The sequence below is a fragment of the Syngnathus floridae genome, chromosome 12 (assembly GCF_059516105.1).
Source record: "Syngnathus floridae isolate MCC-2025c chromosome 12, RoL_Sflo_1.0, whole genome shotgun sequence".
NCBI lineage: Eukaryota > Metazoa > Chordata > Actinopteri > Syngnathiformes > Syngnathidae > Syngnathus > Syngnathus floridae.
In genome coordinates this window covers 4,631,789-4,659,194 of record NC_142424.1, presented here as the reverse complement: position 1 = coordinate 4,659,194, position 27,406 = coordinate 4,631,789, and the positions used below count along the sequence as shown (strand labels likewise).

Genomic DNA, 27,406 nt, shown 5'->3' with positions numbered 1-27,406 from the left:
GATCATCGCTGAAAACGTGTTCAGGCTTCGAATCACTAGTACAGATTTAACATTTAACTTTTCCTCACCAGACCAGTGGTGAGCGCTTTTGTTGTTGTTGTTGTGAGCTGCGCCTTTAACAACCGAGTGGTAGGTCTCGCGGGTGAGATCTCGCGAGACTTGCTTGGCGCCGCGACCTCATGTGGAACACCATCCGCACGAGCCACAGCACACACTAGTCCTCCGGCCGATGTTTTTTGCCTCTGCTGCGGAAAAAGCGCGATGGAGACTCGGATTGTGTCCGTTTGAACCACCGCGCCCCTTTTTCAGACATCAACATTCTCCACAGAATAACAATCAACCGCTCGTTTTTGTCGAGACGTATTAAAAACAGGGGCGGCGCGACGATGTGGATCCAGGTCCGCACCATAGACGGGAAGGAGACCCGAACCGTGGACGATCTCTCCAGGCTGACCAAAATCGAGACCCTCCGCGTGAAAATACGGGACATCTTCAATGTGAGCCCGCAGCAACAGCGCCTCTTCTACCGGGGCAAACAGGTAAGGGTGTCCCTGCTCATCACGCAACACTGGTCTTTTACACAAATATATTTTCATGCTGTTAAAAACTAGTGACAGTGGCTCCATGGCTTCCTGTTTTGATAGGAATTCGCCAATAGCTGTTGCGCAAGAACAGCCCCTCTCTCTCTCTCCTCTCTCTCCCCGTTTTCAAGAGTGGTCCTCTCGGTCACGTCGTTGTTTTGGGGAGTCCCTGTGCACACACAATATGCGCCGTGGACATGTTTGTTTACATTGACGCGGTAGACTGAGAGAGAGGAAGGAGAGCACCACCCACTTCACCAACGCTCTTTGCACATGTTAGCATCCACTGAGGTCTTTCCCACTTTATGTCTGCATGATTGAAACACAGGTGGCAAACGTATTCACTCTCTGTTTAAGTAAAAGAACGGAGACTTGAGTAAATTGTCTTTAGTAAAAGTACAAAAAAGTTATAGAGAGTATATACTACAAGTACAACTGATTTTGTTTAGAAATAGACAGGTCGTGGAAGCTGTCGATACTAGACACCGATACTTAAGGCAAAAAGCAAAAATATCTGATAGTGATAGCAGTAATCGGCGCCATACTGCAGCAGATTTATTGGCGAATAATCCAGTGTTATTTCGAAAGGGCTTGGTTGCTATTTTTTTTTCTATTGTGTGAAATTCTATTTTATGTAGAAAAGAGTGACTACTCAAAAAGTGGATGTTTGCACTGATATTGTCTGGGATAAAAAGTGATATCAAACATTCAGAGTGATTTTGCAGTCAATAATTGAGTGAATTTAAAAAAGTCTACAACCATGATCAATAGACATTTTTATGTGATATAAAAATGAGACCAACATAATTAATGTCATACACATATATAACTTGTGCATTTGGACAAAAAGAAACCATTGCGCCAGACCAGGTCGTCTTGACCAGAGACTCTGACCCACGAGGTGTCAAGCATTACCAGTGCACTCTCAGGCACACCCACTATCTCGCCTGTTAGTTTGGACCTGGTGAGCGCCTTCAGAAGCTAGTTGCATTTCTTCTGTCACCACATTTAAAACTCAAATCACAGGAAAAGCCTACTAGAGCATCAGAACTTTTTGGGGGGTCAATCTAATGCACGTGAAACTGTGGCAAGTGTGTGAGTAGTATGTTGTGTATTCCGCATTTAAAACATTTCCGCAAGGATATTTTGATGACTTTCCCATCACCTCTTCTGTTTTGACTGAAGCCAATACAGGAAAAAAAATATACGACAACATACATCAGCTATTTTATGACAGCTCTTCAGATCTTTCATAATTTTACGAGCGCATTGTTAGGTGTCATAAAATCTGCACACAGCCCTCAAACACTCTCGTTGGCAACAACATTACCTCTCAATCGGATTTTATTTAGTGTCACGTACCTAAACGAGGTTAATATATCGTATTTTAGTGCGTTGGATCGTGGCCGGGGGGGATTTATCTACATAACTGCACAACACCAGGGGTCTATTAGTTAGGTGTCAATTAGAGAACAGCCATTTTATTTGTACTTTTTCTGATTGTATTCTATCATGTACTTAAAGACGCTGTGATTGGAGAGACTGAGAATGCAGTCGTAAATTGAGGAGATATATTATTAAACTGTTTCTCACCTTGCCTGTTTTTTTACATGGATAAAATGGCCACCATTGATGCACGTTGGCGAGTCGCTCCCATCCCCCCACTAACGTGCACGCCTTTGTTCGCATCAGTGGTTATCCGGTGCAAAAGGAAGTTACTTAGTTCTTATTACTAGGCCCAAACCTGTTAGCTCGCAAGCTAGCCGGTGGCGATTGAAAACCTCTCGCCGAGCCGTGAGAGATTTTAAGCGGATAGGCAGCGCTCTCGTGGCTCAAACGTGGAGGAATGCAGGCATAGAAAAGATCGGCCGCACGTTTTCACGTATTCACCAGGCAACTGCCCGCAACTTATGAAAGCGATTTTTCAAGCCTCATCGTAAATACTTGCTAATTTCAGAGGTGCATTGATTGATCGATTAATCCGCAACTAATCCTTCATAAAATGATTCCATATTTATTTTTTTAATTGCTTAATCATTTTAAACATATGCTTGAATTCAAAATTGTGCAAATCGACAGAATTATTATCAATGGTCGACACAGGAAGTGACCTTTCGGTGTGTGGACTCTCATTGTTTACATCCGAGTGCGACTTCCTGCAGTCACATGCGTATCACTAGCAAAGAATGTCCTTTATGAATGAAAGTGACTAACATACAATTTCCTGTTTTGGAAATCGGTTCCAATGAAGGAAATGGTGACTGTGGCCGACGTATGATTCCTCTCGGCTGTTCGTTGCCTGACACAGAGATGAAATTAGAGTACTAATAAGGACAAAATTCGACCAAATGATCGTATCCAAAAATCACAAGTCAGATTGGAAACAATTAGGCTAACAAATCTGTGGCTTTATCACCTTTGTCACCTTTTAAAATTTCAATAAAATCATAACATTCTATAAATAAATAAAATAAATATATACATAAAAAATTGCTATATAAATAAATAAAATGAGTAAATATATACATTAAAAAAATTCTGTGTTTTCTTTTTTTTATTATTTACGACAGCTTTTTGTCCTTAACCTTTGAAAATAGTAAGCTTTCTGTATACTGGCTTGCCAAAAAACCCCATAGACGTCGTTAAAAGACATGCGGTTGGCCCGCGGTTTAATTATTAGCCGGGTTATGTCACAAAGCAGCCGTGGGTTGCCGGGTGAGGGGGGGGCGGGGGGGTTACTGGCCATGCTGGCAACGGCTAGGCCTGCGCTACTGCAAAATCCCGCGCTTCCTCCTCCGTCTAGCTGGAAAATGAGCAGGCAGGGTTGATTCGGGGATTTCCGAGCGCTAAGTAATGCGTGGAATGAGCCAGCGACACCCAGTCCAACGTGAGCTGCATGGTGCCCTCCCGCGCACGGGAAAAGCTCTGTCTTAATTCCTTTCCAAAATGGCGTCTTGTTTACCCCCACCGCCACACTCACACACACAGACACACGCCCGCTTCAGCTCGCTGCAGGCGCCGCGAGGTTCTCGACGCCATCGCAAGTCTTTCCCTCGCTTTTTTTGGCGTTTTATTTGCCGCCGTGCTACTCGTGTTTGCCTTTGCCGCATCTCGTGTCGCCGTTTTTCACGCCACATAGGCACGCACACACCTTCTGTTGTTCAAGCGGCCTTGCTACCTCCACGCCCACGCGGCCTTTCAGTTAAGACAATTTATAAAAAAATAAAGGTTGGCTTGTTTATTAAACGGTTCCACATGTTTCTTGCGTTACCAACGTGAGCCGTTTTCTATTGTTGGCACGTAGGAAAAGCTTAACACACAAATTTGCGCATACACGCGAGCGCTGTTGCCGTGACCTACTTAAGGCTTCGGTTTTGATTATTGCACACGCGCGGATATTTCGATGGCCTCACTTTGGGCAGTTTGATGCAGCCGCGCGTGTTTGTACTTGTACGCTTCGCGGACAGTCACCAGACAAAGACAGGAGGAGTCTTTGCACACGGTTCCTCGTCTCCAACGACAAAGCAACCTCTTAAGTCGAAACACAATGTTGTCTCTTTTGCCGCTTGACCTCCGTGTGGAATGGAAAAGTGTCGTAATGGCTTCCAGGTTCAGGAAAAGCTTTAGCCACTCTGCGGTGGTTAGCTAATTTGTGTTAAAAATGTCTTTCGCATTTTGTTAGGGCTGCCACTATCGAAAATTTTTAGAATCGATTATTCTATCGATTATTACGTCATTTCCATGAATGACTACGACACAAAAAAATTACTGTTGAGAGGGTTAGGGTTAGGGTTAGGTGACATTAAAGGATTTGGACAATGTTAATTTAAAAAATGTCAATAAATGATGACTTGATTAGTACTATAGTTGTCGAATAATTTGATAATCGATTAGTTAGCGATTAATGAATTAATTTTTACAGCTCTACATTTCACGATCAACTATGATGCTAACATTGCAGTTAGCTTTTTATATTATTATTTTTTTCTTATAATTTTATTCTTTGGCACAATGAGTCCCAAGTAAAAAAAAATCCTGTTGATATTTTTCTTTTTTTTTTTCTCCAAGTGATTTTATTGCGTGTTTATCGTCTTTTCTACCAACGTTGATTCAAGTATCATTAACTGTTGAACCAGTCCATCTAGGGTAGAAGCCCTTTAGCGTGAATTGGCAGACACACCCCGTGGCCTGCGCCATTGTTTTGGGAAATGTGACCTATTTTACTCAGCCCTTCGCCAAGACAGGCGGGCGAAAGCGAAAATCGCTTCGGATAGCCGCCAACACCGTGTGGGGAAGCTCTGGTTTCACACCATTAAATCCTTTCGGAGAACAACACTCCAGCCGCTGTCCTGCTCTCTCTTCAAAGTCTATTGATCACAACCTGGGTGTTCTCATTGGAGACAAATTTCTGGCAACACACACACATTTAAAACACTTTACATTTTAAAAGTCAATTTCCCCGCAATGTGTCCCCTTTGTGTTGTTCTCAGAACATTTACAAACAAGATCATGTGACGAATTCCACAAAATTCTCCTCGGTCTCGTCGTACACAGCAGGAAGTGCTTTTATTTATTTTTTGGGATGGCGGAGGTTGTTTTTGACGTGAGCCACAGGTCGTTTTTCTTGTCTCCGTTTGAGCTTCTGTCTGATATTCTTCTTTGGTATCCGCTACAATGAGCGACACGCCGTTTGAAAGGCTGCCTGCAAAAATAACTGAAGAGAAATTAGCCCTGTGGAGAGAAGGGCTCGTTTCATTCCACTACACACACACACACACATGGTTGCCTTGCGCTGTGGTTTGTGACAGGCTTTTCCTTAAGTCAAGTGTCTCGAGTCCGTCCAAAATCTTCATTAGAATCCGACGTTCCCAAGTGGAACACTGCGTGACATTTGACTGAGTCATAAAATGAGGATACCAGAGGCAACGTGTGTTTGTCTTCTACTGCATTATTTATGATAGAAGGTACCCATGGCCGGATCACGGTCACGCTATCGGTCCGTCACACGAGGAGAAATCTGGACGTGCGTTTTCTGCGCCACGGGTGTCTTTGTGCTGAGCGGGTTTGTGATTGGAAACCGGGCTGTCACAGATTGCGCCTGTGGTAATGAAGTCGCTGGGGGGAAAAAAGGGGGGAGCCGCCGAGATGTCATTCGGCGCGTGCAATTCTGAAAAACCTCGCCCGTGTTTTCCATGCGGTCAACCGGTGAAGGTGAAACAGGGACTTGAATGGAAGACCGAGGCTGAGCCTGTTCTAAAATTCACGAGACGATTAAAACCCAGATGGGGGGGGAGGGGGTGCACGCCTCCACCCCTGCCCGACTCACTAAGGCTTCGAATGGTCTCTTCCTGGAAGGACGGCGGCGGCGGCAGCTTCTCTCGGCTCGCCGGCACACAATGAACCTGGAGATAAACGGCTGCCGACTGTAATGAGTCGCGCTAGCGTTAGCTGGCCGACACCCGAGTGAGCGGTCAATATAATGAAGTACGTTTTGCAAAGTCTGCAAAAAAAAAAAAGGCGGATGTTAGTTTTGATTCTTTACACATTCAGGTTGAACGTAGATAGGGGGCGGTGGGGGTAGCAAATCGGGCCTGCTCTCATTTGGTCGTCATGGCAACCCACCGTTTCTCCCCCTCATAACATTTTCGGCAAAAAAAAGCAGCACGGGATATGCCCTTCTGCATCTCTTCACTTTGATTTTCAAAACGCGTATGTTTCTAATCAGTAGCAATATGGACCGCTGGATTATTTTCCAACGCATTCAGCCACGTCCTAAGATGTCACCGGTGTGCTTGTCGAAGCGTTCTAACGCCTTCTGTAAGCTCCAGAGAGCGATGATCGAATGTAGCCTGCGTACCCTCTTTGTCCTTGACAGACTGCTCGCTGTTTTGGTGTGACGACGGCGGCGGCTCGTCGGGCGTTATTTTCATGGGGTTACGGTCAAAGCGTTTCTTCTCATACGCTTCAGCAATTTGTTTCGGCATAGCTCCCACCATCGTGAATAGCTTCGAATTAAATCACAAATCTAACATGGCTGCTAAACCGCATTGATGTGTCTTTGTGTTTTTTTTACAAGATGGAAGATGGCCAGACACTGTTTGACTACAACGTGGGTCTCAATGATATCGTCCAGCTGCTGATTCGCTCACAAACAGATCCACCGGACAGCCCCCTGGCTAAGGACCCCCCCAGCGTGGCGTGCACTTCCACCCCTGCCCCGGCCTCCGCGGTCCCTCGGGCCGAAAGCCCCGACCGCCCCGCTCCGGTCTCCCCTGCTGCTATGGAAACTTCCCCCGATAAAGACAATGACCGCAGCGACACGGCCGAGACTGCCGACGAGAGTAAGCCGGACGCCATTGCCCCTAATAACTCAGCTAGCACCAAAAATGGCATCAAGCCTTCGAGTCCCCCGCGCGACACCCAACCGCCGACATCCAGCAAGAACACGCTAGTGGACCCGGGAATCGGGAAGTACAAAGTAAGTCAAGCACTGGTGCCTTTTATTTGTTTTGTAATTACGTGCAGAGCACTAGCGGAGCTAGAGGGGGGGCCATGGGGGCACTGCCTCCCCATTGGATTTTTGTTGTTTTGCAGGTCTCAGATTGATTTAAAAATTTGCTATCACTTCATCCCCTCCAGATTAATGAGCTAGTAGACTGCAGGGACGTGACGGTGGGCGCCTGGTTTGAAGCCTGCGTAGAAAATGTGACCCGCGCCCCAAAAGGACCCATCAAGAACAAGGTGGGACGGCCCCCTAAAAGGACTAATGGAAAGCTGGAGGGCGAGCAGGGGCAGCAGCCCCTCGGCCCGGGCCAAAGCACGGACACTGTCAGGAATAACGCGTTAAATTCCGAGAGCAACGGAGCTTCCACATCGCAGACGGACTCCGCTGAAGAAGACGTCATCTATCACATTAAATATGAGGAGTAAGTGCTGTCTCACCGTGCCGGGAAATACTGGCTGATGGTGTTTGTAAACAAACACCGCAGAGATTTTAAAATTCAATGTTCATTAGCGATTTGAGAAAATACAACGTGAGCTTCTGGATTGGGAGCTTTGTTACCTGCTAGTGAGATAATGAGTTTGCGTTCCTCTTCGGTGGCAAAGAATACGTCATGCAAGATGTTGCGGCGCAGCGGGAAATCGGGTACGGCGATAAAAACGCACGAGTGCTTCAGCTACGGCAGCACACAAATTGGACTCGTGTCTGGCAGGAAGCTCTTTTTTTTTTTTTTTTTCCCCCCCTGTCAAATTAATTCTGCAAGCTGGCGTTTCCATGGTTACCCCCGCGTTCTCGGGAGCATTACTTTTTCCTCCTCCGGCTTTTGTCTGTAATTGCCGCAAACGCGTCGTTGTTAAAACATGGCCGCCTTGGCACGGCTAATACATTGTGTAGTGTTTGCCCCAGACTTGCTCATTCTCCATTTTGAAAAGGCAATTAAGAATTAAAAAATTGACCCTGAATGTTATGTAATTAGTTCTTTCCATTTTGGTTTTCTGCCAGCTACCCCGAGAATGGTCTGGTGGAGATGCGAGCGGTCAACATACGGCCACGTGCCCGCACCCTGCTGCGCTGGGACCAACTCATGGTGGGCATGCATGTGTTTGTCAACTACAACATGGAGACGCCGGAGGAGAGGGGCTTCTGGTTCGACGCCGAAATTCAAACCCTCAATCAGGCCTCTCGCACCAACAAGGAGCTCCGAGTCAAGATTCTTCTGGGGTGAAGATCTTGAGGGTCACCTGCTTCTTTAGCTCCTTGACTTTCTTCTGATTGTTTTTGTGTGTCCTACCCTCTTCTAGGGGTCCGGGCGATGGAATTGGGGATTGCAAAATTCACTTCTTGGATGAAATCTACCAGCTGGAGAAACCAGGGGCTTCGGCGTTGTCAGCTGCAGATGGACAATTTAAAAGTATGCCGCGTGAAACCACAGCGACAACCAAGAATACGCTCTCAACTTGAATGTGGCCAATAAAAATTAATTTTAATCATTAATAATGATAAAAAAAATTAAGTTTGTCCGAAAGAGCTTCTATTTGAAGCAGGCATTCTCGACAAAGACTATCACAAATCAAACAGGAAGTCAGCCATTTTGTTTTGAAGTTGCCATTTTGAATGAGCAGATTTATAGGTGGGAGATTCTCAATAATAATTTCAAGACCATAAAGAAATATTTGAAAGAGGCCATTATTACCTTTAACAATAATTTTCAGGCCCCTGAATGAGGCGAAGTCCTCCAAATAGCACACAAAATAGACTCGCTTATGTTTTGCTGTCCCCATGTGGATTTAAGGAAAGAGCGGGCCGGAGTGCAAACACTGCAAAGCCGATCCGGAAGCCGAGTGCCGCTTCTGCTCGTGCTGCGTGTGCGGCGGCAAGCAGGATGCTCACATGCAGCTGCTCTGCGACGAGTGCAACATGGCCTTCCACATCTACTGCCTCAACCCGCCGCTGGCCACTATCCCCGATGACGAGGACTGGTGAGTCTTCTCATCGGCTCTTTCGATAGACGTGTGTCCCAAAAATAAAATAACGCTGTGATCTAATCCCATGTGCTGTCTCAAAAGCAGGAAGATCACCACCCCCCGACCCCGCCTTCCAAGTTTCTATTTATAGCTCCCCCTGTTTTGTAAGCGCTACAAGATGACATCATCGTGTAACCTCCTCCCTTGTTTTGCCGCCAGGTACTGTCCCACCTGTAAGAATGACACAAGCGAAGTGGTCAAGGCCGGGGAAAAGCTCAAGGCCAGCAAGAAGAGAGCCAAAATGCCATCGGCCACAACCGAGAGTCAACGAGACTGGGGCAAGGTAAGCGGAAAATGGAAAGGGGACGAATTGCAGCCACAATGGTGTAAAAAAAAAAAAAAAAAGACAGTACTATTTTTGGCCGAGTTAATTTTTTCATTTCACCTTCTACGGTAATGAGTTGAATAGTGCTTAGCGTGACCAAGACACTTTCCTGGACATGTCATAGGGAAAATACCTCCTTTCTTTCTTCTTTGGAACATTCCATCTGTGGGCTAATTCAAAACAGCTCAGCTTATGAGTGTTATGTGGGCGCATTTAGCAGCCATGACTTCATACCAAGCATTGTCCCGAATTCTCGCTTTGATATAAATACACACACAGTTAAGTCGGTATTGAAAGTAGATGAGGAGAGGTGTCCCAATACTTTTGTCCAGGTCATTTTAATTGCGCTTATGCTGTTGTCTTCAGGGCATGGCCTGCGTGGGACGTACCAAGGAGTGCACCATCGTTCCCTCCAACCACTACGGACCCATTCCCGGCGTTCCCGTCGGAACCACGTGGAAATTCCGAGTTCAGGTTGGCTGGCGTATGGTTGCCGGGCGGAAACCATCGGGGGCACGTTTCATTTTTTTTATTCTCTCAGGTGAGCGAGGCAGGCGTTCACAGGCCGCACGTCGGCGGCATTCACGGTCGCAGTAACGACGGGTCCTACTCGCTGGTGCTGGCGGGGGGCTTCGAGGATGAAGTGGTGGGTCGTGTGTTTAACGCTGATTGAATTGCAGATGCCAATCAATGCCCCCCCTCTCTCCTTTGGGAGGATAATAAAATAAATCTGACTTGTGTCACTTGGACCTGCTTTAGGACCGGGGGGATGAATTCACATACACGGGCAGCGGAGGTCGTGACCTCTCGGGAAACAAACGCATTGGAGAGCACTCGTTTGACCAGACGTTGACCCACATGAACAGGTCTGGTTTCCGTCCATAGCTTGAAAGTAGCTCTGGATCTTTGCACATCTCTGTCAAGTCAGTTTATATCATAAAGATTTGGTTATATGCAGAGCTTTGGCGCTGAACTGCGATGCCCCGCTCAACGACAAAGACGGAGCCGAATCCCGGAACTGGCGGGCCGGGAAGCCGGTGAGAGTGGTGCGCAGCTCCAAAGGTCGCCGCATCAGCAAATATGCCCCCGAGGAGGGAAACCGCTACGACGGCATCTACAAGGTCAAGGAAGTCGACACTTTTCGGTTTCACGGATCACGTGTTAGATGCTGTTGGATTTTTTTTTAGGTGGTGAAATATTGGCCGGAAATCGGCAAGTGCGGCTACTTGGTGTGGAGGTACCTGCTCAGACGGGACGATCTGGAACCAGCACCCTGGACCCCAGAAGGACTGGAGAGGATCAAGAAATTGGGTCTAATGATCCAGGTTCGACCCGCCAGTCCACCTGAAAAATATTTCTACCTGTTTACCATGGCCATGTGTGTGTGTGCAGTACCCGCCAGGCTACCAGGCGGTCATGGCGAATAAGTCAAAGAAGGAGGCCGTCGCGCGGCCCGGTCGCGGCGGGCGGAGTAAGCACCACTCCGGGCGGGGGCGAGGTAGGGGGAGGGGGAGGGGCCGGCCGCGGAAGGAACATAAGATGGAGAAGGCAGCGGAAGAGGAGGACGAAGAGTACGAGCATCTGATGGCCGCCGTGGAAGAGGACGAGGAGGAGGTGCCGCAGAGTAACGGCAATCAGAAAACCAGCAAGGACTCTGGTGGGTGGCGGTTCCTTCATGGAAGATTTTATTTCTTTTTTAAAATGATCAAGTCCACTGTTTTTATTTTTATTGACTGAGCTGCAGTTATTTATTTTTGATGCCATTATTTGAGGAGGCCATGGATTATTGCTGCCCTCTGCTGGTATGACAAGGGAACAGAAAAATTTACATGACGTTTATTTACTTTTTAATTGTATTTTTTTCCCCACCCGTCCAGATTGGTCACCAGCGTCTGAGCCGCCCTTAAAGCGCGTGAAGGTGGAGGAGGGTTTCGTTCTGTCGGAGCAGCAGCAGCAGTTGATCGGAGAGGACACGGCCAACAAGAAGCTGTGGGACGAGGCCCTGGGACACCTTGCAGAGGGACCAGTAAGTTCTTTCTTGCTCGGAATAGCATACGCAATTTGGGATGTTATCTCTGCACCCCCCTCTCAAAATGAAACTAATGTTTCTTGACGTGCTTTTGGAGAACTTCCTGCGCAAGATGGAACAAATCTTCATGTGCGTTTGCTGCCAGGAGCTGGCCTTCCAGCCCGTCACCACCATCTGCTCGCACAACGTTTGCAAGGTAAAACAGTGAAGAGCTGTCCAAAATATTTAGATTGGACCAATCACATTCAAACTCTTACGCCCTCGGGTAAACCCAAATTAACTTTATTTTCCATTATTATTAACTCTTATCAGTTTTGTTCCATTTTTTTATTGCAATTAATTTTATTTTAAACGCTTTTTTACAAATTATGTTCATTTTTTTAATTTTAATTTTGAGTTTTAATTAATTTTATTCTAAACACTTTTTACAAATTTTAAAAGCTGAGTCTAATACATGAACATACCTTTTTATCTATTTCTCAAGAATAATATAATATTCCTACAGGAATTATTATTTTTTTCATGAAATTTTATTTTTTAACACGCACCAGTTTTGTTCCATTTTTTTATTGCAATTAATTTATTTTAAACGCTTTTTTACAAATTATGTTCATTTTTGTATTTTAATTTTCCGTTTTAATTTTATTTTAAACACTTTACAAATTTTGAAATCTGAGTCTAATACATGAGCCTATTTTTTTGTCTGAAGAATAACTCTTCCTTGTGCTTAGACGTGCCTCCAGCGCTCGTTCCGGGCCGAGGTGTACACTTGCCCCGCCTGCCGCCACGACCTGGGCAAGGACTACGTCATGACACAAAACAAGACTCTACAGGTTCTGCTGGACCAGTTCTTTCCCGGCTACACAAAGGGCCGATGAGATTCCGGTCACTGTAAACCAGAAGGCGTGTATACACACACACACACATACATCCTACACACACACACACATACAGTAAACTGTTGACAGCTCCACTTTAAAGATGCATTGCACTTCTTTCTCCCAATGGGCAAATGTATAGTGCGTCACACAGCCATTTCATGTATACAATCATTGAGCACACAAAGCACCTCAGTAGGTTCCGACCTCATCCGTTTTCTCCATAAACCTCACCAGCCTGAGATTTTACACCAAGGACTTGAACGCACGTACGCACACAATCGCAAGCCCACCCACACACACACACACACTTAGATACTCTACAACTATACTACAATAATACTCGACTGCAGAGTATGTGGATTTTTTTTTGGGAGGGAGGTGTTCAGTCGAGCGAAGGCCACTATTTGAGGAAATTTGGTACGTGCCTGCCAACCTGCATTTATGTGTACCATCCATGGAGCGCCCACGCACTTTGACCCTAACTGACACAGCTCAGATAACGCAACCCATTGATGCTGGCTTTGATATTGACGTGTCTTTGGCGATACCCCCATTTGACACATCTTGATGTATTTTTGACTAGACACCTGATTAATGTGTATTTCAAGGGTGTCATCATTTTTTTCTCTGTGTGCCTGGGTCAACATTTGTTTGAAGACGCACCCAATTGATCTTGGATGTTATGACCAACTGTTTTGAAGGGTGTCTTTGATGACTTACTGTGCGTCTTTGACAATATTCCCTTCTCTTGCATCTTAAATGATGCAGCCTACAAACGTCTTTGATTACGATACCCAATTGATGTATCTTGTGTGATACGCCCGGTTGACATATTTGACGTGTCTTTGATGACACACCCCATTTGATGGGTCTACCCTCGTTGACCTTGATTTTAATGTTTTAGTACACCCCCCAACTAACTATGATGCATTTAGTATATAATATTAGTGACTCCTTAAAGAGATAACAAGAATTTATATACAAGAAAAATGTTGAGAATGCACTTTTTTGTCACGTCATGCTAACTGCGTCATGCTAGCTGCTAATAAGCTTGCATACGTCCCTTTTTGTAAAAACATGGTGCAACGAAGGCCGTTCAGCGGGGGCTTATAAACATTTCACGAACATGAGTAGCAGTTCTCCTGGATAGCCAAACTGCCTTGAATTATAACTCAAGGCCACTTTTGTTGCTAGGCAACCAAGATAAAGCAGGCACAGTGGAGGCTTTCGGTATCGCTGCATTTGAGGAAGTGTCAATTTTTTTTGACAGACGAGAATTTGTTTTTGCACTGCTAAAATGTTAACTTGTCTTTTACTGTATGCCACAATTGACTGGAAATATTGCTTTTTTTTTCTCCAAAAGTTGACTTTTCAAATAGTTTCCAGTTTCCTCCCTGGTGTGGTGCATTCAAATGTTGACGGTTGGCAGAGTTTCAAACGTTCACCTCCTTACTGATCACGTGACACGTTTTCTAGTCATGCAATATATTTTTTTTCCCCCCTGGTGGGCTTGTCACGTATGTGCTGACGTCGTCCTCGCTTCTGTTCATTCAGGTTTTTGTTTGTTGTTGTTGTCGTTTTTTCATAACATGCAATTCTAAATGGTCTTTTTAAGGCGAACTGTGATGTGCATTAATGATTCGTTTTGTTTGTGGCAAACTAAATAGCGCTCCTTCCTGCAGTGACTTCCTTCCGTATGTGAACCTACAGTGCTAAAAAACCCTTTTTAGACGTCTTGTTGACGCTTGGCTTCAGTGCTGTGTCGTTTCTTTCTCTTTTTAATGACTATTGCACTCTACTGAAGAATCAAGTCACTTTTCTTTTCTGTAAGTCTTCAACAATATCTGATCTTTCTCTCCATAGGTTTTTAGTTGCGTTCCCTCCAACTTAATCTTTCTTTTGCTGAGCGCATTCGCCTGTTTGACGAGGGGTTCCATTGTTTCTTGTTTTATACATGTCATAATACTTATGTACCTATTAAATATTTGGATTCGAGAAAGCATTCTTTCCTTGATAAGAGGATTAGCAGACTATATATGTAATATTTATTTTACAATTACTGATCCAATTATAATAATTATAAACTTCAAGCAACTAACACACAAATATTGATAAATGCTCGGTGGGCCAGAAGTGTTCCATCAATACTTAAATGTGAGGTCTAAATGAAAAGCAGTCACTCAAATGAACTAATGGAATAGATTTGGGGATTTTGTTTTATTATAAGAGAAGTACAATAGGTACAGTTGCACTGTTTGCCAGGTGAACATTTAACAAAACAGGAATGCAGATGCAAAGTCAGTTAAATCATAACATCACAGCTTTTTGTGCCCCTCATACCATCCAGAAATCAAAATATGAATATACTGTAATGAGATTTACATCAGAACAAAGCATAAAATAAAATAAAGCCCTTTAAGTAATCCACTTTACATGCTCAAAATGCCTTCACTGAAATGGTGTGGCTATTAAGTACCAATAAATGGGGTTTTAAACAAATCGATATTAGTGCTACACCAATGGTCCCCCTGAAAAGATTCAAACAAGACAGCCATTTTATCGCCCCAGTACCAGAGTGTAAAAAAAACCCAAAACAAAAACGATGACCTTTACGTGTTGTACATTCAAACAACTAGATGACTCCTTGGGTAAACAAAGCAGAGCTATAATCACATCTAACAACACTAAGCAAGCCAAAGGCAAACCTCTTTCACTCTTATCCAAACTTGATGCTCATAGGGTAACTTGAGAGTTTAACAAACACAAAACGAAGGAGGAAAAGAGCCAGAATGGTGAGGGGAGTCTACTCCTCGTCGGAAGAGTCCCTGTCGAAATTGTAGGCCATGAAGAGAACGTCGGGTCGAGGCGGGACGAGGGCGTGGCCCGGTTTCACTATCTCAAAGCCCAGGAAACTGAACGTACGCACCAGCTTGGCTAGAAAACAAATTTGGAAATAAGATTCTTGTGGTGGTGGTGGGGGGGGGGAATTCAGTTTCCTCCCTGTTGTGTATACATACCACGATCATCCCTGTTCTTGTAGAAGCAGACAAACACGCTGGCCACTTTCAGATGTTCTTCAGCGTATTCCAGCATAGCTGCAAAGCTGCACACAGAATATAATTGTAACAAAAAAAGAATATTGAAAGGAGATTAGCGCTATAGAAACAGTCTGGAAGGCTCACCTCTCCTTGCTGCCTTCAGGCAGCGGTTCAAGAGGTATCTCCACGAAGAGAGCACTGCTGCTCACGACAGCGTCCCATTGAACCGCCTTAGTGACGGTGAGATGACTTTGGAAGTGGAGTATCCTAGGGCAACCGCTGCTCGCCGGCTCCTCACTAACGGTCAACTTCAGGTCCTGGTGGGAAGGAGGACACGTGGGGGGGTTAAATCCTTCTACGTCATCTTTTGATAGGACAGGCAGACTTACTGAGTGGAGCAACCGAGCTGCAGGAGCGTGATCCCGTGTACCATTCCCTCGCCCACCTGGGATCTTCAGGGGTGGGAGAGGGGCATCAGGAGCACCACAGAGGCCCTGGGCCGCAGGTACTACTACTACAGTGCATGGACAGACTAGAAGGCAGGAACAGAGAAGCAGGATTAGCATTGGAACCAAAATGGAAATCTTTAAATAATTAAATGCAAAATCCGTGATTTAGCATCAACTGCTGTAATCACGTGAAGAAAAACCTGTCACTATATTTAGTGTGATGCTACATGCTAAGCGCTGTTACGTCATTACGCACTGTGACGCTAGGTGGGACCCAGGAGACGTCATTACGTAATATGATAACTTGAAACGGGGCCGTATGTTACATAACAGTTGCAACCTGACACCACTCACGAGACAGACGTCTACCCGGAACATTTTACTGCTTTCACTAAAATCATAAAAATGATAACATGACACGGTAATTGACCAGGGGTCATTGAGTTGCCTATTATTACACGTGTAGTGACGCATTTATGCCAAACGAGGAAGTGGCTTGAAACGCACGTATTACTCTCTAGCAGGATACTAGTGACTTGTTATACTTGAAAGTCATGTAACGCCACATTGAAGCAGAATTTCATAATCGATACCAATTTTACTCTTAGTCTAATAACTAGTTTTACCTGCTGGTCGGTGACGCTAAGTAGCCGACTAACATGAGCTGTTTACGCATATTGTCATGGCGAATTAACGAATGCTAGGCCAAAAATCGCCGATTTAACATGTCACTTTGTTAACACGGTCTGATCTTCAAATAGAAATAAAAATAGATTAGGAAATACTGGAACTATTCCGTATTATAATTAAGATTTTATTTACAAATGAGTGGATTCTCACCACCCCTCCCCCACACAGCGATTAGCATTGCTAGCTTTCTTGCTTACTTACTTTGCAATCATATCACAAATACCGCTACTCAAATCCGCCATGGTAGTGAGAGGCTGTGTTTTTCCTTCCTTTTCGCGAGCAAAGCAATGACTGTTTAGGATCCGCTGGAGGTTGGATTTTACCATCCGGCCTCGGGTAGAGACACGACGGGCCAACTACTGATCTCTCCCCCGCTATGCTCTGTTGATGAGTGACGGAGCAAGTTGAAGGCAGCTTGTTTGAGCGACGACAAGTCAAGGTACCCAGTGAACGTTGTCACACTTCCGTTTGAAGCTCGGCGACGTCAAAATTAAGTGACCTCGACCTATTTATACGGCTGAAATGTATATCTGTGCCGCTGCCCAAACCTCAGACAATCATTTAAAAGCGTTTCTCCGATTATTATGTTTGTTGTGACAAGAACATTATGCCATTTTACTAATATAAGGCTTTTATTTTCTTAAGAAAAAGAGGATTCAGATGACGTCACCTCGTGGTGTATCTGCATCACCCTCCGTTGCCCAAAACGTCAAATGCTAACGTTGCTAATATGTGCGTGGGCTTTTTATCCCACGAATGAAAGACCATCTTTTTGACAGATAATAGAGTCACAAAAACGAATATCGTTAATTATGTTAAGTTTGTGACAAGGTCCTATCGTGTACAATTTCGTTCGGGAAACATCGTAGTACGCCATTGACACTGAGCCGTATGCTATATGCTAGGCTACGTTAAATGGAAAAGTACTAGGGTCGAAAACAAAAGCGGAAGATGGGCCAATTAGCCTCCATGCAGTTTATGTAAATCATTGCTGTTATTGGTGTAAATCAAATATAACAACTTCAGCTCGAAGGACTGCATAAATGTGAAAATAAAATGATGTTAAACAATTTCCATAACTATAGGCATTAATAAGCCTTTACACAAGTACAGTTGTATCTAACCATTGGAAATGTCTTTGATTATTAAATGATCATTTACTATTTATTTCAAGTTTCTAAGTGTAATACAATTAAATATATCAAAAACATATTTAATAGACTACACGCTGTGGGTGAATTATTTGTTATATACTGTACAGTACATAATCTAAACAGCTGTCAAAATATCTAATGTTTATTCTGTAAGCGAATAGTATTCTCATCATTTAGGTCACCTTTAAATACCTGATCCCCTCTCCAAATATCATGTTAATATTATTGGACAAATATTAAATGAAAACATGAACAGAAATAGTCAACATATTTATTCAAGTCCAAAACATGTAGGCCCATACACAAAAAAAATCAACAGAGAGGAGTCTTGCCTAACATTTAAAGAGAATGTTAAATGTTGCTGCTTTATCCCCAGAAGTCACATAATGAATTAAATTATATATATTTTTTTAAATATATGCCATTTTTGTGATGTGCCAATAAAACTGTAAATCCCTGCATTTATCCAGGGAGCAAGGGAAATAAATTGCATAGACTTATATAACGGTAACAATAATAATGGGGCTTAATTCTCAGCCCCCAAATTTATTTCTTTACTTATTTGTTTATATTGCTGGTAAATCATATAATTTATGATTGCTATTTTTGTGACGGGTCCGCCCACAGGACATTTGTCCCTCCTCGCTTTCTGTCATCGCGGAATAAAGGGGAAAATCAGATAAAAAAGAAGAGCGAAACGTAATTTTGTCACTGTATGTATACATGTAAACGTAGTTACACGAGTAATAAAATGTCAGTACGATCATAGTAATCAGTTATTAGCTTTATCTCGTTTTTGTTTGTTTTTATAGTAATAGATCACGTCGGCCCGCCCCATACGCAGCTTGTCCCTCCTCGCTTCCCGTCCGCTATCCCGGAAGGTGGAAGAAAAAAAGAAAGGCAGCGACGCCTGAGAGCGACGCTTGCTGCTGATGTGCCGCTGGCTCTCACAATGGAGAGCGACACTGCCGTCCGGAGAATAAAGCCACCATTCGGGACGCACAGTTATGTAGCGCCGGGGACCTCCGGGGAGGACAACAACGGTTGGAGGGGCGGGAGTGAGCCGAAGAGGAAGCCCGACGTGAGCTTGTACCTGCTCCGAGAGGGTCTGGCAACTTCCCTGGTGTGCGTGTTTATTTTCCTTCTGTGGGGACTCGTTCAGTTGTCCCTCCAGCAGCTCGTCATCGGGAAGCCGAGTGGAGACTTCAACGCGGAGAGAGCCAGGTGAGTTGCGGCCAAGCGTTCATGGTGGCTAACGGTCTGGCTAACCTTTCCTCCAGTCTGACCCGCATTTAAAAAACGTATAGTGACATGCAGGTATTTTGTTTTCAACGAACGACACTCAAACGTGGGTGGATCAAACTTTATTTTAAACTATTGCAAAGTTCATGGTTGTGTTTAACCATTGCAAAGTTCATGGACATCAAAAACTTATCAAATTCTCAGACAGCTATTTTGATTGAAGCCTTGAAAGTGTACCTAAATTTATTCTTTGCTAGTAATAGTAACCCTGATTACATTTATTTACACCCAAGCACGATTTTCTTGATTTTTCACTAATAAACACATTTTGATGGGTAATGTAGTGCACAAAATGCACAAATTTTTCCTTATGCCATGTATGCAGAAATTATTTCATATAGAAAACAATATGTAATAAATGCTCCACCATTCAAAATATTTCGTTGTGTACATTGTATTCCAGTGTACATCCGATTTTCAGGTTTTTCCCGCCTCAGAAATGATCTTGTGACTCTTGAGTCTGGATTTTTAGACCAACGATAATCCACCTCAAGGTTTTCTAAACTCTGTCACATCAAAACCAAATTGTTTTTTTAGTGACGGATCTTTTAATTTTTTCATCATAGCGTTGGGTCAGTGTGTCGTAAAGCAGGCTTTGGAGCCATGTGACAGTAAAGAAAGGATTCTTTCTGGAGCGACAAGGATTATGATACCACACTGGCACCCTGGAGGTCAGCTGTCCAAAGTTCTGGCCAAACAAGATTAGCCGTCATGGTGTTGGTCACTTTCTTCCTGTGAAAACCCACGTTTGAATTCATTCAAACCTTGTTGCCTTTGTGACTTGACACAGTTCAGTTTTATATCAAGGCAGTAAAGATACACACCCTGATAATAGACAACACAAAGGGGCATAGAACAGACACCTGTGGCACTCCTTAAATAATCACGTTGGTTCAGAATGAACATATCTCTCTGTATTCAGGCAGCACCTGGAGCGGATCACCAGCGTGGGACCACGGCCGGTGGGCAGCCACGAGAACGAGGTGTTGACAGTGGACTACCTACTAGAGCAGATCGAGAAAGTTCGCATGACGACGGAGCGGGGGCCGCACCTTCAGCTCAGCGTGGAAGTGCAACGGCCCACCGGCTCCTTCTCCATCGACTTCCTGGGCGGCTTCACCAGCTTTTATGACCGCATCACCAACGTTGTGGTGTGCCTGGAGCCCAAAGGTGGCGCCGAGCATCTCATGCTGGCTAACTGCCACTTTGACTCTGTGGCCAATAGTCCAGGTATAAATGTTTTCCCCTGAGATTTTTTTTTTTTTTAATTTCTAACTTAAGGAATTTGCATGCTATCTGATCTAAACTACAGTTTGACTTCAAAACCGGTTGGTTCAAGGTGTTGTGGTTTTTTAAGCTTTTTTTCAAATTGACTTCTCTTTCAAGGAATTTTTTTTGTTATTCACTCAGCCGTGTGCTTCTTCAGAGCCAAGAAAGGGAAATCGCGAAGGTGTGGGGCAGGAAGTGGCACAAGCCTTGACGACATACTATTTCCTGACCCAACGGTGAACAATGGAGGCAAAGACACTGGGCTAGTTTTGGTCGGCGGGTTTGGGGTCCCATTGAAATCTTTTGGGGGTTAATGTCGCTCACATGAGGGATGGTGGCAGCAGCCCAGACAGACACGCAACTACTAAACCTTCAATCCGCAAAGCCAGAGCACATGATTTGAAGAAAGAAAAAATTATTCCTGAGCAATGTTGAGCCTCAACACTAACCTAAACTTTCGGCATCACATGCCTTGTTCTTTTCCGCTCATGGGGTACCACCCTCGCCCCCCCGCCTCTTTTCTCTCGCCATCATCAACACAATGCAACCGGAGCTGGAGCTCCAGCAGGTCAACGCATTCCTGTCATGTTTTCACACGCGGCCTCCTTCCTTTTATGTTTATATTCTTTTTGCTAGGTCACAGCGAACTGGCCTTTGGTATTCTATGGGGTTGCCAAATCCAATCTGTTCCAGGATGACAGTCCCTCTGGATCGATTGTTATTTTCGTAACCTAAAACAAACAACAAAGTTGACATTTTTCCTGTTTTTTTGTCTTAAGGTGCGAGCGATGACGCCGTGAGCTGCGCCGTCATGTTGGAAGTCCTCCACTCGCTCGCCAACCAGTCCACTCCTCTTCGCCACGGTGTCATCTTCCTCTTTAACGGGGCGGAAGAAAATGTCCTACAGGTAACGTAGAACCCAGCCTGCTGATTTCTCTTCTTTTTTTTTTTTAACCAGATATTTTTTTGGTCTGGTCTGCATAGGCCAGTCACGGGTTCATCACTCAACATCCGTGGGCCAAACAGGTGAGAGCCTTTATTAACTTGGAGGCCGCAGGCGTCGGTGGCAAGGAGGTCGTTTTCCAGACAGGTAATTCACTCACTTACCCTCACACATAATTATGCCTTCTCGCTAGCATAACGCTAGCAAAGCAAAACGGCAAAGCTAACAGTTTGAAACGTGATCACAGTTTTAACTGTAAATTGTGAACCGCTTTATCGCATGTTCCATTTGACAAATATCGCATCAAGTAGAGAAACAAACATAACAGCAACGTATTAAATTCCCCCGAGCGTCTCCTTTTGCATTTGACTCCGGCAGGTCCGGAGAACCCGTGGCTGGTCCAAGCGTACGTGCATGCCGCCAAACACCCCTTCGCCTCCGTGGTGGGTCAGGAGGTCTTTCAAAGCGGCATCATCCCCTCCGACACTGACTTCCGTATCTACCGAGACTTTGGCAACATTCCAGGTATCCACATCAAATTATTTCATTTCATTTTCTTATAATTTTATTGATAATTTTGTTAATAATGTGTTTTTTTTATTTTTTATTTTTTTAATTGTTTATGTCTGGAAATAGGTGCTATAAAATTTTGATCCTGCAAGTGCTAACTAACTATGCCTGATTTTATTGTTTTTTTAAAATATATATTTGAATATGCTTTTTATTTCTGTTTCTGCAGGCATTGACCTGGCGTTCATCGAGAACGGTTTCATCTATCACACCAAGTACGACACCGCCGATAGAATCCTCACGGGCTCCATACAGAGAGCAGGTATTCTTTTTAATAACCCCCCCAGAGCATATTTATTAATCCCCCATTGCTGCACTTCAGTAAAGTGAACAATTTGAAACTCCACAGACAGGCCAATGGAAACAAAGATAGATGTGACGGTAATTATGAAGGCACAGCTGCTGCCTTAAAATAAACGAAGCAGAGCTTACAGGACATGGCTTCTCTGCGAGACCGTTTTTGTTTTATACCGTTCAGCGCTTTTCTTATCTCATTATCTGGCAGGCGAGGCGTTCAAAGATGCACACGTAGCGAGCGGACCTGCCACAGATGCGCTCCATTACCTGCCTGCATGCTGCTTGAAAAATTGCGCTCTGCCTAGCGGACAATCCGGTCTGTCAGCAAAAAAAAAAAAAAATAGGCAGATGCTCTGCCTCACCCCCCCCATCTTTTCTGCAAAAGACATGAATTATTAGAGAGAGAGAGAGGAAGAGAGAGAGGGAGTATGTGTAGTCGTGATATTTTTAGGTTGGCATGAAGCAGGCTGCTCTGCAAGTTGGAGTAAGCCTTCACATACTCAAAAAAAAAAAAAACAGAACTTTCCAGCAACACAAATGGCGCCAGTGAGAACAATAAATGCATTGTCTCACTCGGGTGTTTGTTGTGCTTTTAAGGATTTAAGCATGCAATGCTTAAAATACGGGAAAAAAATGCTAAAAATGTTTTAATATGCACGTTTTTAACGTCATTTACAAATGACCATGATTCATGTTTTCGTTGTTTGCCCACATCTGCTTTTAATATTGCGGTTGCCTTATTTAGCGTCGAGACATCTTAAGGTAGTAAAAGTGTTTCGTGATTGATGAGATGACACTTTTAAGATGGCATAGAGAAGGCGCAAAGTTCTTTGCTTTTGTAATTAAATCTTTGAGGATTTTTTTTTTTTTGAAACTCATCCCTAGGTGACAACATCCTGGCCGTCCTCAAGCACCTCCTCATGTCTGAGAAACTGGCCGACTCCTCCGAGTATCGCCACGGCAATATGGTGTTCTTCGACGTGCTGGGCGTGGCCGTGGTGGCGTACCCGGCACGCGTTGGCACCATCCTTAACTACATGGTCGCCGTGGCAACCTTCATCTACCTGGCCAGGAAAGCCTCTCTGCCAGGCAACCGCGGTGGGTGTCAAATAACACTTGAATTATTATCGTTCCGGGCTCTGAGCCGAGCCAGAAAAAAAGCTTAGGCTCGTTTCCATTTCTGACAATGAGTGATTTACCACCAAGACCATTAAACACTTTTTTTTTTTTTTTCCATGAATTGCATCCTCCTTCCACAGGCGGGCGCTACGTTCGAGATTTGGCCTGTGCCACAGGTGTGGCGCTGTTGGGCTGGGTGGTTGCTTTCCTGTCGGTTCTGATCGTGGCCGTGCTGGTGACCCTGCTGGGCCGCTCCATGTTCTGGTACACCCATTTCTACGCCGCTGTGGTCCTTTACGGTTCCGTGGCCACTGGCAAGATGGTGCTGGTGCACACCCTGGCCAAGAACCTCTACTACAGGGTGAGCAACAAAGAGGAATTTATAAGACACAGATAACGTCAAATATTTTATTTTATTGGTGATCTGAAATCATGAAGAAAATTGGAAACTAAATTAGAAACTAAATGTGACCCAGTTGGAGACCAGGATAGGAATCCTCTATGCTACAGTGGTCGAATTTTGAGTTCTTCATTGCCGCTGAGATTTCTATCAGGTCACATTAGTTATCGCTTGATAAAGCGTCCTCTTTATCGCACTGAGGGCAGAACAGTGACGTTCATTGTCTGTGTGTGTCTGTGTGTGTGTGTGCGCGTGCATCCAGACAATAAACAAGTGCTCCATTGAAGGTTACATGTGGCCCTAAAAAATGTTTGCTCCAGGGAACCAGACAACTTCTCTAGAATGTGCTGTTCCATTCAAGTGAAGAAGAGTAAGCTGCCAAAAACACTTGTGAAATGTCATCTAAAACACAAAAGTGTTTTTTTTTTACACCCCCGTTGTTAGTGTTGAGTTTAAGGACTTCCTTTCAGGAAGTGTGAGGTCATGAGTTCTCCTTCATACACTCTGGAGACTTACTGGTGGAAGCACGTTAGTGTCGTGTCATGCATGAAAACAAAGATATAATTAAGTGGGACACAATTAGCAGCTAATTAGCAGAGCTAGCGTAAATAACAAGGGTTTGGTTTCAGGGCGTTCGCATGGTGGAGCTGGGCGAGCTCTACTTGGACGTGAGCTTGCTGCTGTGGTGCTGCAGCTTGGTGTGGATGACCCAGCGCGGGCTGTGCTCGGCCTACGTCCCCATGCTCATGGTGGCCTTCCCGCTGCTCACCAAGCTCCTGCTCGCCAACGAGTTCAAGAATAGAGGTCGGTCACGTTTCTACGCCTCATCGCCACCGACATGAACATCCGTCCTGACAGTTTTTTTGTGATGGCTGCAGGAGCATCGCTCAAGTATAGTGTCCTCTACCTGGCGGGCTTGGCTTTGCCCTACCTGCACATCATGTTCCTCATTTGGGTGGTCTTTGAGATCTTCACGCCCATCATGGGCCGCAGCGGCACCGAGATCCCCCCTGAGGTGGTGCTGGCCACCCTGGTTACCATTGCCACCGTTTTCCTCTCCTCCTTTTTCGTGAGTATCTGCCCTTCTTTGTGCTCAACTGCTTCCATGACAGATTTTGTGACTCTCATTGCGATGGCAGCTCCACTTCGTCTACTTGGTGAGGAGCACCAAGTGGATTCTTGCGGGTCTGGGCTCGGTCTTCGCGCTGGTCTTCCTGCTGGTGTCCAGCGGGATCTTCTTCCCTTATTCAGGAAGTCCTGATAGCCCGCGCCCAAAGAGGATCTTCCTACAGGTACGCATGTACATAAAATTTTCAAATTAGCGTTCTGGTTAGACAAGAAGTTGGAATACGGCCCTCAAGCCCAGGGAAGGATTTGGTTCCAAGCCCACGTTTGCGCTCTCTTGCTCCCCAGCACACGACGCGCACCTTCTACGACGTGCACGGCCAGGTGGAGGCGCGTGATTCCGGCGTGTGGATCAACAGCTTCGACTACACGGGCATGCAGCACATCACGCCGCACGTGCCCCAGATACACGACGGCGTGCGCTCACCACCTTGCCACGAGCACCGCCCCTTCTGCGGCTTCCCCTGGTTTCTCCCCGTCAATTTTCTCACCAAGTACGTCTCCTCGCCTGCTCCTCCCCCTGGCGCCATCTTGTCCTATTAACACCGCTGCTTCTCGGCAGGAAGAACTGGTACCTCCCCGCTCCCGATGTGTCTCCAAGCTTCCCGGTGGACTTCCGCCTGGTGTCCAAGGAGGAGACCGGCTGGGGGACCATCAAGATGACATTCAACGTCAACGGTAGGTTGCATCCTTGTAACCCCGCCTCCACCCCTCGCCTCGTCTCCTCACTTTATGTGCCATGCAGGGCCCAGCCACATGTCTCTCTACTTGATGCCGCATCACGGAGCGAGTCTGTCCTCGTGGTCCTTTGGAGACGGCACGCCACACTTTGACTTGACCGGGGAATACTTTGTCTTCTACTCGCATGGCTTGGATGCGCCCACATGGACGTTCTGGTTTGAAATACAGGTAGCGCCCACAGTATTCGTCGACTACTATCACACGAGGCTCCCTAATCGTCTTAGCTAGCATGCTACATAGTAGCAATCAAACACTCAACTGTGGCCTTGTTGCTTGCAGCCGCCCAGTGAGTCATCACGGTCAGCGTCCGGGCCCGAGGGGATGATCTCCGTGGCCATCTCCACCCACTACTTCTTTGGGGAGGACAAAACCACGCCTCGGCTGGAGGAAGTCCTGAGCCAGTTCCCCTCGTGGACCTTCCCCTCCTTCTGGGTCAGCACGTACGACTTGTACCAATACTGAGGCACCGACACTGCTTCTCCATGCCTTTACACGCACGCACACACACAGACACACAGCCTGAGACCCCCAGCATCACTGTGTCAGTAGCAAGTCGGAGCAAACGCGTTTGTTTTGTTGATCTCAAATCTGTGGTGCCTTTTTTTTCCCCCCCCCGTCCCCCTTCATATGCTAACATGCTACCTCTCCTTTTCATACAATCTACTATCAGCACTGCACTTAACATTGTTAAACAGCTGACGGCTTCAAAGTTTGGTCCGATTCAGTTTTGCAGTTTTGAATTGGGACTTAAATGTAAGGTTAGGGTTTGAAATGAACGAGCATGTTGATGACGGTGCTACTTCTCCTCCACTATCAATTTCAAGTCATTTTTGAAACTGGAAACTTTTTTTTTCCACTTCCCACTTTTGTCCCCTCACCACTGGAAGAAGTTAGCATTGAAGCTAACGAAAGATAAATCACGCAGAAACGAGTGCCTGGAAGTTCCAAAAAATATCAAGCTGTGAAATCCACATTTGTGTTTGTTGTCATCTTTGAAATGTCAAGGTGGGGAAACCAACCACGCAGTAGCTAGTTATCAAGGATGATCATCACAATCATCAGTTTTAATTCAGATTTGCATGCAAATACACGCAGTGAACACAAAAACACATTTCTTAAAAAAAAAAAATACAAAACACAATGATTCATGCACACACACACGTCACTTTTCAGTCACGCATCTCGCACACAAAACCACATCACAAATACGACTGAGATTGTTTGCACTCGGTGTCACCCTCTGAGCAGTACGACTGCCAAAATAGCGGACACTGAGGACAAAAGTATTGGGACGGGGGTGGTAGGCCAAAAAGCAGGTGGTGTGTCCCAACATTTTTGTTCTGCATCACATAAGTTTGACTACACAAGACGAGTTGAAAGTCAAATGAATGGTTAAAGCAGATAATTTAATATTTAAGACTTTTTTTTATGATATTTTGGACTAGAAATGTGGTCTAAGTGAATTTAGTTTGCCTTTAAGGTTTATAAAGTGCTGCAATGGCCATTTAAAGTCATAAATCTCATCTTTGTGGCACATCATGAGAAAAATAACACAAAGTACGATGTGGGAGCCATGTCAGAATGTCTTAATTTTTTTTTATTTCAAGTTGTAACTCATCTTAAAGCCACTTTTGGTTTTATCTTTGTTTACCTTTTGCTCTCATTCCTTCCATAACTTTTTCCATGCCCCCCTCCGCCGTCCCCAATTTACACTTTTTTTTTTCAGCGTGTGTGTGTGATGGAATTGACACTTTACCTCTAACTGCTGTTTTTGGTTTATGGTTACAAAAAAAAATGCAGTTTTGAGTGGCGATGGACTGTTGGGATTGTCGAGTTGGGATGTGTTTAATACTTGGATGATTTTACATGACAAAGCTTGAATGAAACGAGCACTTGTAATTAATAAAAAAATAAATAAATGCTTTCGTCACAATTTATTTTCCACCACATTATTAATTTGCTTTGGA

General features: G+C 44.9%; 3 protein-coding genes across 4 annotated transcripts; 2 read left to right on the top strand and 1 right to left on the bottom strand.

The window, feature by feature from the left end:
• Window positions 1-94: 94 nt before the first annotated feature.
• Window positions 95-14,752, top strand: uhrf2 (ubiquitin like with PHD and ring finger domains 2). 2 transcript variants are annotated; one of them, XM_088391138.1, is made up of 16 exons: window positions 95-539; window positions 6,658-7,059; window positions 7,221-7,507; window positions 8,086-8,304; window positions 8,385-8,494; window positions 8,876-9,062; window positions 9,267-9,390; window positions 9,799-9,906; window positions 9,974-10,078; window positions 10,192-10,298; window positions 10,391-10,553; window positions 10,620-10,757; window positions 10,825-11,089; window positions 11,310-11,458; window positions 11,559-11,657; window positions 12,193-14,752. In XM_088391138.1, exons 1-16 carry the CDS (start codon window positions 387-389, stop codon window positions 12,337-12,339), a joined length of 2,763 nt encoding a protein of 920 aa, XP_088247264.1. In that variant the 5' UTR covers window positions 95-386; the 3' UTR covers window positions 12,340-14,752. The 2 variants fall into 2 exon arrangements, with proteins under 2 accessions (XP_088247264.1, XP_088247265.1); XM_088391139.1 differs by lacking the exon at window positions 95-539 and adding an exon at window positions 3,309-3,468.
• oaz1b (ornithine decarboxylase antizyme 1b) lies at window positions 14,541-17,086 on the bottom strand. The gene is given in 6 exon segments (XM_088391141.1): window positions 14,541-15,276; window positions 15,360-15,445; window positions 15,525-15,697; window positions 15,770-15,856; window positions 15,858-15,912; window positions 16,721-17,086. Coding segments are annotated over 6 exon segments (657 nt in total). The 5' UTR covers window positions 16,846-17,086; the 3' UTR covers window positions 14,541-15,145.
• A 1,325-nt stretch (window positions 17,087-18,411) lies between these two features.
• Window positions 18,412-27,358, top strand: ermp1 (endoplasmic reticulum metallopeptidase 1). The gene is made up of 15 exons (XM_088391140.1): window positions 18,412-18,897; window positions 19,898-20,205; window positions 21,024-21,151; window positions 21,229-21,334; window positions 21,566-21,712; window positions 21,927-22,019; window positions 22,940-23,152; window positions 23,314-23,534; window positions 24,203-24,377; window positions 24,452-24,642; window positions 24,713-24,865; window positions 24,987-25,192; window positions 25,261-25,376; window positions 25,444-25,607; window positions 25,719-27,358. The coding sequence occupies exons 1-15, from the start codon at window positions 18,626-18,628 to the stop codon at window positions 25,899-25,901; spliced, it is 2,676 nt and encodes an 891-aa protein (XP_088247266.1). The 5' UTR covers window positions 18,412-18,625; the 3' UTR covers window positions 25,902-27,358.
• Window positions 27,359-27,406: the final 48 nt, after the last annotated feature.